This window comes from Gouania willdenowi, chromosome 12 (genome assembly GCF_900634775.1).
Source record: "Gouania willdenowi chromosome 12, fGouWil2.1, whole genome shotgun sequence".
Classification (NCBI taxonomy): Eukaryota; Metazoa; Chordata; class Actinopteri; order Blenniiformes; family Gobiesocidae; genus Gouania; species Gouania willdenowi.
The window spans coordinates 31,374,537-31,391,930 of NC_041055.1; the positions used below are offsets into that span (position 1 = coordinate 31,374,537).

At 37.0% G+C, this 17,394-nt stretch overlaps 1 protein-coding gene across 15 annotated transcripts in view; it reads right to left on the reverse strand.

Moving 5' to 3' along the window:
• Nucleotides 1-17,394, reverse strand: part of fcho2 (FCH and mu domain containing endocytic adaptor 2) — a 64,517-nt gene that overhangs the window by 40,314 nt on the left and 6,809 nt on the right. For all 15 annotated transcript variants that reach the window (XM_028462393.1, XM_028462394.1, XM_028462392.1 and 12 more), the window contains exons 2-6: nt 12,529-12,620; nt 7,615-7,689; nt 7,389-7,530; nt 5,564-5,716; nt 5,320-5,424 (exon numbers count right to left, since the gene is read on the reverse strand). In XM_028462393.1, coding sequence (XP_028318194.1) covers nt 5,320-5,424; nt 5,564-5,716; nt 7,389-7,530; nt 7,615-7,689; nt 12,529-12,620 — 567 coding nt within the window. The remainder of the gene's footprint in view (nt 1-5,319; nt 5,425-5,563; nt 5,717-7,388; nt 7,531-7,614; nt 7,690-12,528; nt 12,621-17,394) is intronic.

Sequence of the window (17,394 nt, forward strand, 5' to 3'; positions counted from 1 at the left end):
ATAAATAATTCTCATAAAAATTTAATATATATTTTTTAATAGTCCTCAATATCCTGAGCTTAAATTCCAGTAGAAATGACAGCTTCTTATGTAGCTGTTAGCAAATGGCTAATACATAATAACACACCTTTTTCCTTTCCCTTTTTATTGTTGTGTGAGCCTGGTCACAACATTACTAATCCAATAAAAAATTTCGGGAGTTTTGTCTGTTGATCGTCTGTATTACGGGCTTTTACTCTGAAAGGCTAGAAGAAGAAGTTCTGTACGTGCATAATAATGCCTGCAAGTTCTTTGTGTCTTCCTTTTTTAATATGTTATGGTTTCATTTATTTCATTTATTAACTGTTTTTCAGGAAATTTGATTTGATACCACGCTTTCTTTCGCTGGTTCTTTGGGTTTTTCCCTCCAATAAAAATAGGCATCACTCTGAGCTATGGTAAAGAAGGTGTGCGGATATGAAATTTGCGTCATGGCTACCTCCCAGCGTCCTTCTAAATTTATACAGTATGTTGAGGTAAATCCACCCGGTAACTGGAACTCTTGTTGTCTTTAAAAACGTTGAGGCTGGCGTTGGAGGGAAGAGTGATGAAAAACCCTTCATCCTTTGGGCCGTACATGGTGAAATGATGATTTTTGCCATCTTGTGTAGATCTTTTATACATTTTTCAAATCAGATTCCTTGATCCAACTGTTAAATTTCTTGGGCCAATTTTTTCACTGTACAAAAACCTGTTTTTCACCCTTCAAGGTGCGTCGATTCAGAATCTTCTCTACATGATAGACTTTGTCTTTGTCCATCGTTATTTTTTGCAACTCTGCCTCGTAAAATGAACCTTGGATGGCTTCTCCGTCATAATCTGTTAGTTTGTACACAGGTGGTCTGCGGGGTATACAGTGTGATATTGTAAACATTTCATCCGTAAAACTCTGTTCATATTTTTTATCAAACACTCCCCTCAACTTTGAGATCCTGACTATGTCACCCTTCTTAAAATTAATCTTTGGAAGATGTGTTTGAGGTGTACCATACAAGTTTTGGAACACTTGATCGGTGTTGTCCGAGGTCACCTGCACAGGCCTCATTTTAACACTGGTGTGATAGCTGTGATTATAACCTTTCACCAAGTCTTGTAGGACATTGAGGTATCGCAAAGTGTTGTTTGCTGTAAAATATCTCCACATTCTACCCTTTAAAGTACGATTGAATCTTTCCACCACAGAAGCTTTGAGATCGCTGGCTGTGGAAAAATGAACGATTCCGTATTTTTTCATCAAAACCTCAAAACTTTTATTTAAAAATTCTTTCCCCGCGTCGGTTTGAATTTTTTTGGGCGTCTGACTTTCGGCAAAAATGGATTCAAAGGCATTCACCACTTCCTTTACGGTTTTTCTTTTCAGAGCCTTCACGTAAGCTTTCTTGGAAAATACATCTATGACGGTTAATAAATAATTGTACCCATCATTGTGCTCAGACAGGGCCTGCATATCGCACAGGTCAGCCTGAAATTGATTTAGCGGGCGAGACACAAAAACCAAATTTCTAGGAAAATGTATTCTGGCGGGTTTGTGTAGAGTATATGCATCTTGCGTTGATAGGAATTTCTTAACATTTTCTACAGGGATAGTCTTTCCCATTTCATCTTGCACACCTCTACGGAGTCGCTCTACACCGCCAAAGCTACCGTGGTGAGCTGGGGTGTAGTATACTTTTTTCATGAAATGTATCTCAGACATGATAAGGAAGAATGAGAAGAAAAGAGAGGGTTTACAGTATTTATTCATTTTTATTAGCGATGCATCAGTCATTTTAAGTATACATATATAGATATAAAACATTAGCAAACACATTGCTTTTCAAAAAGACAACAACTAACATGAAAGAATAATTAAAACAATAGCACAAGTTTTTTTAATTTTTAAACGTTTACTTTTTTAAAAACCTACAACTAACATGAATGAATAATTAAAACATCACACAACATACAAAAGTCTAAATCTACCTTTTTATCATTGTTAAAATCTGAGTCAGTACAGAATGATCCACAGTATGGTAAATGACTGTGTATTTTTTCAAGCTCAAACATGATATTTACAGAATGATTTTTTAGCACAAGTTTGGTGGTAACATCAACGAGTAGAGCGTAAAATGCAAGCAGATGAGAGGGTCTCACTACATGATTAGCCAGGTCTTTTAAAATTTCTTTAAAGCATTCGGACAAACCAGATTGGCACAAAAATACTGTGTCGCGGATCATCTTGTTATTTCCAACAAGTTTTCCAGTCTCTCAATTTCCGTGTCTCTGACAAAAACATTGGTGTTTGTAGACGCTGAGACATTGTTCTCAATAACCTGACACAATAGCTTAATTAACTGAGAAATTACCATTTGGCTCTCAATGTCGGCGAGGACCTTTCCAAAGAAGCTCCCCATTTCCGCTTTATTTCTCAAAAACAGAATCAAGGATTTTTCCAAAACTCGGCCATCTCTTCCAGGTGCTCGATCGTAACCCCTTTTTCGCCGACCAGCGTGTCATACATGTCAAATATGGTGTCGTGGATTTTGGACGTTGACCTCAAACGTAGCAAAAGAATCTGCACGGCAGCTCTGACTTTGCGTTCCTCCATCGGAATGTTGTACAGGTTCAAGAGATGTTTGATGGCTGGAATTAACTTGGGGGTGTAGAGTTTTTTCATCAGTCTGTGAAAGTTGTCGTTGTAGAATTCGTGCTCGAGGACATCCAAGCAATCATGCTGCCGCTGGCTGGGATGCTCGATTTTGCATCCATTGCACGTTTCTCTCTTGTACTTGTCCAGAACATAGCTGAGAAGATGAAGCACACCCGCTTTTATCGTTTTAGCAAAGTCAAGGGGCCCACTGTCAATCTCATCCCCGCCGCTACCGCCTGATCTGGGTGGGGTCTGATCCTCAGCACTACTTCCTGCTCCGGGCGGAGTCTGATCTGGCTCGGTACCTCCTGAATAATTGTCTTCTGACATTGTCAATTCAGAAGAGGAGGAGGAGGAGGTGGTTGTGGATGATTGACAGGAGTCGGTGATGTGTGAGCAGGGCGCAATCACGACGCAGCAATCTTCCGATATAGGCGATAAGGACCGAGGGTACGGCGATGGACCTCTGCGGTTCGGTGTGGTTAAAGTCATGTCGGAGAAGAGATCCTCCGTGTCAGGCAAGGCGGGGGGAGACTCAGGTGTGTCCATAAACACAGCATCCTGGCACTGACTGTCGGCAAAGAGTTCCTGCGTGTCCGGCGACGCCGGAGATGGTGGCGGTGTGCTCAGACACGCGTCGTCCTGGAGTTACGGATCAGAGAGAAGCTCCTGCGAGTCCGATGACTCCGGGGATGGTGGAGGCTCGTCTGAACACTTTGCATCCTGGGAGTGCTGGTCAGTTTTGGGGGTTCGAGTTTTAGTGTAAGGCCCCCAAAACTTTGAAAGGTCTTTAGCAGTCGGGCGGTTGCTTCTGGTGTTTCTCTTGGTAGAAGGAATGGTTCTTCCAGCAGTTTTTTCTTTTAGTAGTGGATAACTTATGGTTTGGACCGATGTATTTTATAGACTGTAAAAGTAAGCCCCTCCTATTTAAAAGGAGGGGGCTAGGGTGGGGGAGGGTCTAAAATGAAAGATGGTTATTTTTTTACCATCAAAGTGTCGTTCCAGTCGCGGCAACTGTGAAAAAGTAGGGTAATTTTATCAATGATTTCTTCCATTTTTTCTGACCATGCTACTGCTGGCAGAGTCAAAATGTTGCAAAAAACTCCACATTCTGAGTTGAAAAGATCCATAACAAAGTAATGTCTTGATCTCTGCTGAGGGGTATTGTCTTTCTGCTTCTTATAACTAGCGCGGTAGAACCAACGGGCTGTGCTTGATGTTTTTGTCAACCAAATACTCACAAATGGTTCTTTTAGCTCACATAAATCGGTGTTTGTGGGAAAAGGATTCAGCTTTTGCTTTTTTGCTGGATCAAAAACAGCTTCTTCTTCTTCATTATTTTTGATGTTTCTAGGGTTAGCTAGTTTTAATACACCCCAGTCATTTGACGACAAATCAGCCGCAGACATTTGCGTGGTTTCACAAACATTCTTCTGATACAGACAGAGTTCACCAGTCTCATACTTGAATACGTACCCCCAGCTCCCGCGTTCACCATAACTTTCAAGTGACCACTCTTGATGCAAAGGAAATGGAGGTGGTGTCTGAATTCTTTTCAAAAACACCAAAGACTTTTCATGCTGACCGGCAATACGTTTTGATTCTTGTAGAATTGTAACAACAGTTTCACTAATGATACCTGTAGACATGGTGAAGCCAGTGTGTGTGTGTGAGTGTGTGTGTGCGTAAGTCCAAAGGTTGTATGTTCAAAGCACTCTTATCTGCATAGAGACGGCCAAAGTAGGTCAGGTTTTTTTTTTTTTTTTTTCCATTATGGGCGGGTGCTATAAGGCGGGACTTCCGGTCAGGGAGGTGGGACTTCCGGTTAGGGGGCGGGACAAAGGGTGTGACGTCACACCTGTCAAAAGTTTGACGAAAGGTATATACTGTCTCTCTCTCTCCTGATATGTTTTGACTGTCAACTGCCAGTCTTCTTCAAAGGCATCTGCTGATCGCTTTGATGTGTCCTTTTGAGTTCCTTCTTTCCAACTTGAAAGTTCTGTCAGGCAGACTACGCCCCAGATGGTCCAGAGACAGAACTGTCAAGTTGGCCACTCAGCAGCCGGCCTACCTGCCCGTTCTGATTGGCCGAGTCGTTTGAAGGGTGTGGCCTATGTGACGGTGCGGCCTTTACATGATTTTTCTTGGAAAATTGCAAAAAAAATTGTTCAATAGCCTGGAAAATACAGTATTTAGATTTTGCGCATGGAAAAGCAGCTACTGACACCTCAAAACCTTTGGGCCATGTTGTAAATACTAACATACTACTCATTAAGTCTGACAAGTGGTCAGTATGAAAAGATTGAGTAAGGGAGAAATAACCGGATGTATACTATATGGGTCACACTAGTCATACTCAACCGTGCCATGATGCATTGGGAGCTGAATGTAAAATGGTCCAGAGACCGACTTCAAGCTAAAAATCAAAGATCCTCTTTTTAAAATACGTTAGTGTGCGATTTCGAACACAGCCTTTATGTTTTGCGTACAGAGGAAGTGACCACCCAATAATGAGGAAGCAACGCTCGGAATAAGGAACAGGATTGTTTCCTGTAAAGCTGCACATGAAATATCATGAAGATTGCTCTATAAAGATACACAGGGATGGTTTTTAATGAAGGAACAACATATAGTATCTGTGGCCACTGTACCTGTGCAGTTTCTGCCATCTTCAGTTCAAACTCAGACTTGGCCGTGGCGTATTTCTCCACGTAGGATTTGTACGTCTCTGTAGCTTTTTTGGCTTTAACTCCAGCCTGTGAATCATCAGCAGTAAAAAGACTTTAATGTGATTTCACTTTCACGCTGTAAACCCAGTAACACACATCGGTGTTAGAGTTCACTGAGGCATTACATCACTGCGTGTTATTACAGCGAGTGTGCGTGACCCCCCACCTTGTCCACATCTCTCTGGGTGGCCCCCTCTTTACGGAGGCGTTCCTGCTCCACGGTTTTAGCGTTGTAGATTTCCTTGGACTTGTGCAGAGCCTGAGAGATGGTCTGGATGTTCTGGACGGCCTCCAGGGTGGACGCCACCTCCTCCTTTGTCTAAAACGCGACAAACGCACAACCTGTGTGTGAGTCTCTCTCATTGCTCCAGTCTGGCACTTAGTATAATAAACAATCAGCATTTGCTCTGGAAATCCCTTGTTTATTATGTGAGCGAGGAGGGAGAAGAAAAAAAGCTGATACTATTTCAGTGAACATAGAAGTCTTTTATGCCGCAAGTAAAATAACTTTCCAGCCAACTTGTCACACCAGCCTTTGGCAGGGTGCAGCAGGAAGCAATTAAAGCTACAAGGTAGCTATTAAAAATGTAAACAAGCCTGTGTTTGATCTGATTGTTCTACTTATGAAAAGCTTTGGAACAACTAGAAAGAGAAGAAGAAGAAAAATAAAAAAAATTGCTATGATTTCATGTATGACTCATGGCATACGTTCACACAGTGACCACACACTGAGATCAATCACTGACTATTGGGTTTCAAACCTACAACATAAACACAATCACACATGAAAAAGGTTATTTCTCCACCTAGCTTGATAAATATGTTCAGGTTTAGTTTATTCAGACCTCTTTTTTTTAGAAAATTGACTTTGATCTCCTGATGGCTTTGATGTGTCCTTGACTTCCGCATAGTAATTCTGTTTAAATAATATGCTAATTTATTCCTTGATTCACACAAACAATGTTCAGTTAATTGACGTTGATCTCCCGTCTTATTTCAACTGTCAACTGTCAGTCGTCCTCAGAGGCATCTGGTGATCGCTTTCATGTGTCCTTATCTTCCGCATAGTAATTACAGCAAGAATGTTTGAATAATATGCTAATTTATTCATTTATTCACCTAATTTCTTTTAGGAAATTAACTGTAATCTGACATGTTTCAACTGTTTGCTGTCAGTCTTCTTCAAAGGCATCTGCTGATAGCTTTGATGTGTCCTTATGAGTTCTTTCACTCTATTCTCCAGAGACCATCAGGGGAGACAGGGGGCGTGGCCAGCCTGACAGAACTGTCAAGTTGGCCACGCCCAGAGGTAACTCATAAGGACACATCAAAGCAGTCAGCGGTTGATAGTCGAAAACATGTCAAGAGATCAAAGTAAATTTCCTTAAAAAAGTTGCCTGAATAAATGAAACCTCAACATATTTATCCAAAAAAATCCAGCTAGATGTCAAGGACATCAAAGCAATCAGCAGATTCCCTTGAGGAAGACTGTCAACTGTCAGTCGTGAAGTTTAAGACAAAAAAATAAAGAAAATGAAAAAAAAATGAAAACTTGAAGCAGGATTTTTCAACCTTGGGTTCGTGACCCCATGTGGGGTCGCCTGGAAATACAATAGGGTCGCCTAAAACGTGTAATAGTAATAAAAAGATTAAATCACTCATTAGAATTATTTTTAAAATCTAGGAAAAAAAAAAACTTTTTTAGCAGAAATAGACGTACAGTGCAGGAAGAGGAAAAAGGCTCAAACAACTTAAAAAAATCGTTATTCTTTTTCAAATTTAAACACCACACACAATCTCAAACAATTGTATTTCTATACTTTCACTTTCTGAAATATAAATCTAGGTAAAACAAAATTTAGAATAAAAAAATCTTTGTCACTTTAGCCATTTAACACAATAAACATCCACTGAACAAAGCGAAGAACAATGTGAAAAATTATCACAGAGCAATTTATTAATGATAAATCAATGTTTCCACATTCCCGTACCTTTTTGTGTGCTTTGGCCTGCTCCTCCACATACTTCTGAACCTCCTTTATTAATTCCTGTAGTTTCCTCACCAGCTCCAGGTGACAACCAGCAAGTTTCTCTGTTGACATCTTGAATACATCCCACACTGGAGCAAAAGTCCTGCAGAAAACATACAGTATATTCCTTATTAGTTTACACATCATTAGTAGTATTTTTTTAATGCAGAAGGATGTAGTTTCTTACCCAAGTTGAGAAAAGTTACTTGCTGACTTGGCGAGTTTGGTCATGGACCTGGCATAGGCTTCTTCAATTGTGCTCCTTAAACACAAGATATTAAGTTCATTTTAATTTAAACTATTGGAAAACAACTCCACAAGAAGTACAATAAATATTAAGACAAATTAAGAATAATGTGTCAACATATGTGACATTAGGTGGAAAAGTGGTAGAAAGGGTTTATAATCGGGCTGAAAATGTATTGAAAATGGAAAAAAGTGGGGAAAAGGCATTAAAATGTAATGGAGAAGTGTCAGAAATGGGTGTAATGTAGCAAAAATGCATTAAAAGAAGTACAAATATGGAAAAAAGGGTGATGAAAATAGGTTAAAATATGGAAAGTTTGGTGTAGTTGCAGAAAAAGGGTAAAATTATGCTAAAATGGGCTTAAATTATTAATAAAATATTCTTAGTTTTTTGCTCCCAGTGTCTCGCGACCCTAAATGAGGTCATAACCCCAAGGTTGAGAACCTCTGATATAAATGGCTGGTAATAAAGGCATGAATTTAAAAAGGTCTCACTTCACCACTGTTTCTTAGGTGAAAAAAATAGATGTAAATATGACTTTATTAAAATGTTAAAATCACTCCAGCTGGTCCAGACAAATATCTGACGTAAATACAGTGCAATGACAGTTTTTTTCAAGTCCAATTGTTAAGGCACAAAATACATTTTCAGTTGCACTTTTAAAAAGAAAAAGAACTATTATGCAGTTTTGCATTGTTTACTATAGAACCAGAATTTAAATTAATGGGCTTCTTCATTTGTATTATTCCTTTATTAATTTCATTCAAGATTTATTTTTATTTAAATTGCATTGTTTTGAATAGTTTATCAAGGGATTATTTTGACAATGAAAAATAAAAAGAAACATACAGTATTTTCTAAAGGAATATTTTATATTATATCATCATTTGTCTACAGTCCCATTTTGTAAAATAAATCGTGAGAGAATCGTATCGTGATCCCAGTGTCGTGAATCGAATCGTATTGGGAGTTGAGTGAATCGTTACATCCCTACTGTCATATGTCGTCAAGTTTTGCGCGACATAATTATGGCTGCAAATTTTTATGGGAATAGCTACAGTATATGACACAGGCTAAACCCTCACAGATTTTAAGACCATATCACATATTTCCACCATCATTTTCATGTAATTTCATGAGTATCTAGCAGTTTAGCGTGATGTCATCATAACCATCCTGGCTTCTGTAAATTATCTGAAGCATATAAATGTCAAATTTAACATGGATGATACAATTTTGGGAAGTTTAATGATGATGAATTTTAAAATGGTAAAATCTGAGTCCCTGAACCACTTCAAAGCTGACACATAAATATTAGACATTGTGTGTTTGCACAAGTAAGGAAGTGAGTGTTTGTTTGAATTTCCTGTTCCTCTCCATTTCCTCCTGTACTCCTTAGATTCCTTAGAGTCAGACACACACACACGCACACGCACACACACACACACACACACACACACACATACACACACACACACACACACTTATTTGTGGCACATAGTGCACACCACTCACTCAAACTATAAAATTTGGAGAATGCAAAAAACTAAAGAATGTTTAGACGTCGTTTTTATTTCCTGAATCTACACGAGTCTCAGTAGAGAAATGAGATTTTTTTTGTTTAATAGAAACTAGTTTAGTTAATATTTAACCAACTGAAAACAACTAGACTTTGTTCTCTCTGTGGGCTTTGATTAAATTATTAACAATAAAAATAGGAGAAAGAAAGAAAAAGGAGAACGAAATGAGGGAGAAGAACAAGGAAAAAGAAGAAAAAGGAGGAGAAAGGAAGAAGGACAAAGAAGGAAAAAGAAAGAAAGAATGAAAAAAAGAGGACAAAGAGAAGGAGAAGAGGAAGAAAAAAAAGGGAGAATAAGAAGGAAAAAGAAGAAAAAAGGAAAAAGAAAAAAGGACAAAAAGAAGGAGAGAGAAAAAAGGAGAAGAGGGAGAAGAAAAGGGAGAAAAGAAAGAAAGAAAGATGGAGAAGGAGAAAAAGAAAGAAAGAAAGAAAAAAGAAATGGAGAAGAAGAGGGAAAAAGAGGAGAAAAATGAGGAGAAAGAAAGAAAAAATGTAAAAACTTAAGATCAAGTCCGAGGTTGTGATCAAATAATCACAAACATTTCACTGTAACATTTTAACACTTTTCTGTTTAAACTGACAGGAAATCAAGCTGTTGTTCATTTATTTGCTTGTTTGTCTTAAAAATGTAAATGATAAAATATTTCCCTACAATGTGACATGGTATTTCACTGTTTCCAAAACGTCCAATGATGACAGAACATAAATAATAAATTGTTTCTTTCATCTAAAGAGCACAAAACACAACCTTTAAATTAGAAAATCTGGTTCAATGCTACTGTATTTATTTCATGAACATATTTCAGTGTGAGAATTTAAATATAACAAAGACCACAATGTGTTTTTAACTTTGGCGTTATTGGCTCTAAGCCTGGAACTAAACAATGTACAAACATGGTTTATCCACTAGAGGGAGACAAAGAGCAGGAGTGGACAGTAAACAGACATCTATATTATCTATTATTATATCATTATTTATATGTTTCATCACAGAGCACACAAATCAGCCCATTATTTATCTCTTAGGGCTACGTCACCAAAGGGAATGTTTCCATGGTAACAGCCAGGTAACGACACTGGGCCTACATTCCCTCAGCAGGCAGTAAAAAGTGATTGAACACATTCCTCAGAGTCCTGTGTTAAGTTCCAGTAACGCACTAAGAATCAGGCAGCAGAGCAGCCTAGAAACACACACAGTGGTGCATTAAAGTTCATTTAGTTTGTTGTGTTTGATTCATACAAAATAAAAATGTGGGCGATAGAAGACAGAAAACTATATTTAAAAAAAGATTTAATACTCATTAAGGATATCAGACTGTGATATATAAGGAAATTCAACATACACAGAGACTTTTATCATAAAATAACAAGTTTTGCTTACTCACACGTGCTGTCTATAATAAGAGTTTCACTAGTTCTGTTTCCTTTAAATTCATCAGTTCTAGAATTTATAGGAAATAAATGTAATTAATGAAAGAAAAAACAAATGATTTAATTATTTTATAGCCAGTATAATTTATTTGAAAAGTAAATAAAATACATAATATTTAAGTCATAATTATGAGCAACTATCTCATATTTATAAGATACTATCTCATAGTTGTGACTTAAGAGTTATTCCATTTTCCATCAGTAAAAAAAAACAAACTAGAATTAGTAAATAAATAATAATTAGGGATGTAACGATTAATCGTAAGGCAGTTAAAAATCGATTCATAGGTATCCCGGTTGATATCGATTTTCTGAAAATTGGTATCCACAAGTGTAGGCGGCGGGCGGAGTCTGCTAATACTTTCTTTCTGGCTGCCTTCTACTCTTAAATATGTTAATAAATGATTCATTACCCCTTAAGCACCGAAAGAAAATCTGTAATATTACTTGAATATCTGTAAAAGTCACGTTTTTCTATTAGCTCTCCCTGCTAGCATAGCTTCTCTTCTTCACTGCAAGATATCTGCATGCCAACCGACCACTGTGTTACCAGCGCCCTCTGCTGGTCCAAACAAATATGACGTAAATCAGTGTAATCACGGTTTGTTTTTTTTAAAGTCCAATTGTTAAGGCACAAAATACATTTTCAGTTGCACTTTTAAAAGAAAAAGAACTATTATGCAGTTTTGCATTGTTTATTATAGAACCAGAATTTAAATTAATAGGCTTCATTTTCATTTGTATTATTCCTTTATTTATTTCATTCAAGATTTATTTTTAGTTAAATTGCATTGTTTTGAATTGTTTATCAAAGAATTCTTTTGACAATGAAAAATAAAATAAAAATAGTACAGTATTTTCTAGTTTTTTTCCCAAAAAAAAATTTTGCCTAGAGTCCCATTTTGTAAAATAAATCGTGAGAGAATCGTATCGTGAACCCAGTATCGTGAATCAAATCGTATCGGGAGTTGAGTGAATCGTTACATCCCTAATAATAATAATATTAATTAGTATGAGATAATAAGATGCTAAGTCATAATTATTAGATACTATCTCATGAGGTAGTATCTCAATTATGACTTAAGAATGTTTCATTATTATTATTATTATGTTACTTTTTCTAGTTTTTTGTTTGTTTTTTTACTGGCAGAAATAGGCTTCCATAAAAAGTAAATCATAATTATTAATATTATTATTTCATTTATTTTAAAGTTATTTTTTTTTAACTTTTTAAATAAAAATAAAAAATAAATAAAAAAGTGAGTCATAATTATGAGATAGTAAGTCATAATCATGACTAAAGAATGTTTCATTATTATTATTATGTTACTTTTTCTAGTTTTTTGTTTGTTTTTTTTATTGGCAGAAATAGGCCATAAGATAGTAAGTCATAATAATTATTATTTCATTTATTTAAGCTATTTTTTTTAAACTTTTTAAATAAAAATAAAAATAAATAAAAAAAGTAAGTCATAATTATGAGATAGTAAGTCATTTTTTTTTAGTTATTACTATTATTATTTTTCATTATTATCATGTTACTTTTTCTAGTTTTTTGTTTGGTTTTTTACTGGTGGAAATAAGCTACAATAAACACAGAGTATACATAAGTTTTTGGAATACTTAATAAATAAAATGATAAAATACTGTATTTTATGTAATATGAACCTGGTATGTTATGGCGCTATTATTATTATGAGCACAATGACAGGATCTGAATGTGTTCAGTGAGAAAAAAAAACCTTTGAATAGCATGAAAAGCAGAAAGGTGTTCAGAGCGGTCGTTAGTCAGGTACACACTGTGCTACTGGTTAATTAGTGACGTAGTGATAAACCTCTCTCACCTTTCTCTGATGAAGTCCGTCAGCTCCTTGGTGGATATTTGGCCATGTTTCATGTTGTGGTACAGCACGTCAAAGCCATTGTTCTTTTCCCCCTGGAAAATAATGAAAAAATATATTAAAAAAATCAGTCGTGAAGAAAATACTCAAGTAAACAATCAGCGTGATGGTTCAATACCATGAGGACGTTTTCTAGCAGCAGTCTCACGGTTAGCATAGCATTACGCTGCATCTGCAGCAGCTTCTGATCAATCATACTCATCTTTACTAAGTTACACCTCAGAGTTTGAAATGAAACGACTAAAGCTACGAGCCTCGGACTGTGTGTGTGTGTGTGTGTGTGTGTTACCGTGCCACTAAGAGAGAGAGAGTCCAGTTTCACAGAGGTTTCAAATGAACGTGTGAATTATTGATGGAAGAAGACAAATGTATGGTGGAGGTTTTATTTAACTTTTATAAACACACAGCAGTTTTTTTTCTACTTACTCATGTGATGCAGACACGATGACAGGCACATTTTTTAAGGCGAGGTTTAATTGCAGCTCTCTTAAAAGCCTGTGACACAGAACCTGTTACTAGAGATGTGTTGATCCAGTTTACCATATTTATGCTAATCAGTGGAAAAATGTCTTTAAACAGGTTGTTGGTTTAAAACATGTGTCAAACTTATGGCCCAGGGGCCAAATCCAACCCTTGAGAGCATCCAAAATGGCCCGAGGGACAAAGTAAAAATGACAGAGAAAACATGAATCATTGTGTAAATGAATCTAAACAATATTTACAGGTGCTCACAGTTTTCCCGGTGCTTATAACACATGATTGCAGTCATTTTTAATGTTAAACAGTTGAAAAGACTAAAGATTCTTAGAAAATCCCTCAATTTTTCTCAAATTAGTACGCAATATTTCCTGTAATTAAATAGAAATTGGTGAAAAAATCTAGAAAATGTAAAGTGAAGAACCTGTTGGAACTGATATCTGTCACTCATTGCTTGGATACTCTCAGTTTATTACATATTTTTGTATTTTAATTATACATAGAAGTTCAAACTAGGGCACAATAATGTTTAAATTACTAATTTTCCCACATGGAATCTGTAGCCCACTTTAGATCAAACGATAGAGTTTTCTATTTCGGCGATATTGAAAATAACATCATCACCTTTAATGATGTATTTATATTTTATAGCTTATTTTGTATTAAAATACTCATTTTAGGAGTCGCTGCTTTCGTTACTTCTCAGAACATCATGTAAAGCACAGTTTGATTGATTTCTGAGTGTGTCCTAATTGAGACCTTCATCTAAACATCAACACTACAGAACTCACTCACACGTGCTGTCCCTTAGAGGAGAAAAAAACAAAAGTGGAACATATTATGCAGCTGTTTGTCAATAAATGAGCCTGTGTTGCATTTTGCATCAGCAAATTTAACCAAGAACTGTCTTTATTTCTTGAGTTAAAAATATAGAAATTTATTTTGTATGTCGCCATTTTGAGAAAAAATATGCAGATGTGAGTTGTGGTCCATATTGCCCAGCCCTAGTTTAATAGTGTTTCCATTGAGTTTTAATGACAATAGGTGGAAAAAAACATTTTGTGGAAACAGTGTGTCTGAAATAAGATGTAGAATTACTCATTATGTTGGGAAATAAATTCATAAATGTTTTTAAGTTTGGGAACCACTTAAATACTGACTTAATCATGATAAAAATAATAGTAAAACGCAATATGCACCACTCGCAATCCATTCACACTTGCTCAGCATCGACCGCTAACTGATCCTCCCGACCTAGAAAACCTAGAACCCCGCCCCCCACTCCCCCAGGACCTTAGAGACCTCCTCCAGCTCGACATCACGACACCTCCACTGCCATCTCCTACATCTCCCCACAGCTTTGGAAAAACAGTGGTTCCTGAGATCTTCTGAGGTCCCCAAAGTATTCATAGTTGTTGACTGTAAATGTCATCCTAACGTACTACTCATACTAAATCTGAAATCTAAATTAATATGGGGTCTATTCTCCTCTCTGGACTTAAGCGCTTTTTTGCACCAGCAGTTACGCACTTCTCTCCAGCTCGTATTCTCCCGTCTCGGCCGCTGACACGCCCACCGCGCATAAGTCAATCAATGGAGGAGGTCTGATGGAAAGGAGGCGGTGATGTCATTTGTTTGGGCTGTCTACAAATCCCGGAACATGGAGTTTTCCCAACGCTTGTAAATGTCATTGAAATCCGTGAGAATTATGAAGCGCCCTTTTATTTTGAAACTTATTTGTTGATAAACAATGTAACAGGTAGATTTGATCAGATTACTGCAGTGTTAGAATCAGACATATTTCTACCCGAGCCACAGTTAAAGCCTGATTTTATTAACTCCTTACATTCCTGCATTCAGAAATGATCAGCGTGCTGATGTGAGACGTATCCATCCATACATTACTTATCCACACACATTTCACCACCCTCCATATATGACAGTTTCCATCCATCCATCCATCTTCATACCCGCTTATTCCCATTTATCAGGGTCGCGGGGGTCAGCCGGTGCCAATCTCCGGCTCTCATAGGGCACTGGGCGGGGGAACACCCTGGACAGGGCGATAACAGCTTGTTTCACTTATTATTTATTCTGTAGTGTATCAAACTGTGGCTTTACGTTGGACATAGTATGAAAATAGTTGGACTTCTCTGTGGACAACGTGGACAGAAGTCTGCGTCTGTTTTAATGAATGAAGCAGCAGCAGCTGTGGCACAACTCGGGTGATCACAGAGCAGCTGCACAACACACGAGTCTGTGTGCCTTAAAATGGAACTAAGTCCATATTTCTAGTGCAATATAATGTTTCACCTTATCAGGGCGCTGCACTTATTCCAGGTTTAGAAGAACGTAAGAGGAAAAGGACTTAAGCAGACGGGAGAATGCGCGTAAGGCCAGATTTAGATAACGCCCACATTTCAGAGCTGCTCCACCCAGAGAGCGTAACTGGGATGAGGCCACGCAGCGATTGACTTAAGTACAGGGAGAAAATAGCACGTAGCCAAAAACAGCGTTGCTGTGCGGCTTTTTGGACTTACGCACATGGGAGAATAGAGTCTTATGTGAATGAGTAAGTCAGAAATACCAGGATGTATACTTTATGGGGACATTTTTTAAGTACACACGGTGGGCAAACTAATCATACTCAATCGTCCCATGATGCATTGCGAGGGTAATGAAAAATGGTCCTGGTTTTTGGGGGTTTTTTTGATGCATCTTGGGAAACTTTGAAGTATACTTCGTGGGAACGCTCATCATCCTAATCATACTTATAGTATACAGTAGACCAGGGATTCTCAACCTTGGAGTCGCCAGATGCCTTCAACAAACTAAGAACTTTGAGCGTATTTTTTTAATTTTTACCATTTTTCTGTAACTACACCAAACTTTCCATATTTTAACCCATTTTCATCACTTTTTCTTGACATATTTTTGTTCCTTTTAATGCAATTTTGCTGCATTACTCACATTTCTGACACTTCTACATCACATTTCAATGCATTTTCTACAAATTTTCTCCACTTTCAAGACATTTTCTGCACTTATAAACCCTTTCCACCTCTTTTTCCACCTAATGTCACATATGTTGACAAATTCTTGTCACTTTTAAGCATTTCACCAAATTTCCTTTATTTATCCCTATCCTTCATATTTATCATTAATATTGTTTCTGGTTTGTTTTTTGTTTAAGCTAAATTCCTTGTGCTGTTTTAAACTGTACTTGGTGAATAAAAACCTTTCTGATTCTGATTTCATACTTATTTTTGCCACATTCACGATTTGTCATGCTTATGATCTGCCAGTTTAAACTAATTGTTCCTACTTTTTAAAATTGCATTACCCCCCTTCCCCTATTTCTGCCTCTTTTAAGCCAATATCGAACCTTTGAGCCCTTTTTACCACGTTTTCTCTCTGTTTTTGTCCACTCTAATTCAGAACTTTTAACCAATTTCTGTTGTTTTTAAAATCTCATTTCACCACCTTTTCCAGCATTTTTGGTCACTTTTAACCCATTTTATTTCTGATTAAAACAAGGATTTCCATCTTTAAGATGACTATATACTATGGCCCAAATAATAATACACTTCCAGGATAACAATAGATATTACTCAGATAAATAGAACATTTGAAAAGTAGCTTGAAATCTGCAGTTTAATTTTGAAAGGTGAAAGTCAACAGGTTATTGTTTTGTGTAAATAAATAAATAAACACAGCTCTTCCCCTAAACAGAGCGTATTGACAGAGCAAACACACGTAAATAACTGGCCTACATTTGACACCACAGAGCAGACACTGAGATGTGCTTCCTGTCACAACAACATTCACTTTTATAATTACACAGCAGTCTGTAAACGAGAAGAAGCTCAGAGGAACGAACGTAACGCCAACACAGCACAGTCTGAGTCTGGCAATAACGCAATAATCAAGTCTACAAAACCAGGAAGTGATGAAAGAGAGTGAAAACACTCCAGACTGTTGCTGCGTATCCAACAGGAAGAACAGCCATTCACTGCTAATGTGATATCAATAAACACAAAAGAGAAGGAAAAAAAGCACCAACAAAGACAGGAACGAGTTCTGGGCGTTTTTGACTTTTCATAAGCATCAACTGTGGGACGGACCATAAAAATAAACATGTAGCAAAAAAAAAATCACGCTTTAGGAATATTTAAACTCATATTTAGATATTCTGCTAGTTAGTAGTAATACAGTAGGTATATGGAACTCTATATCCATATTTTCAGCAGAAATACAAAAGACTTATTTATCAAGGTACGAATTGTAACGTCATTGATGAAACAAAGTCCGAGTCTGAACTTTCCAGTGCAG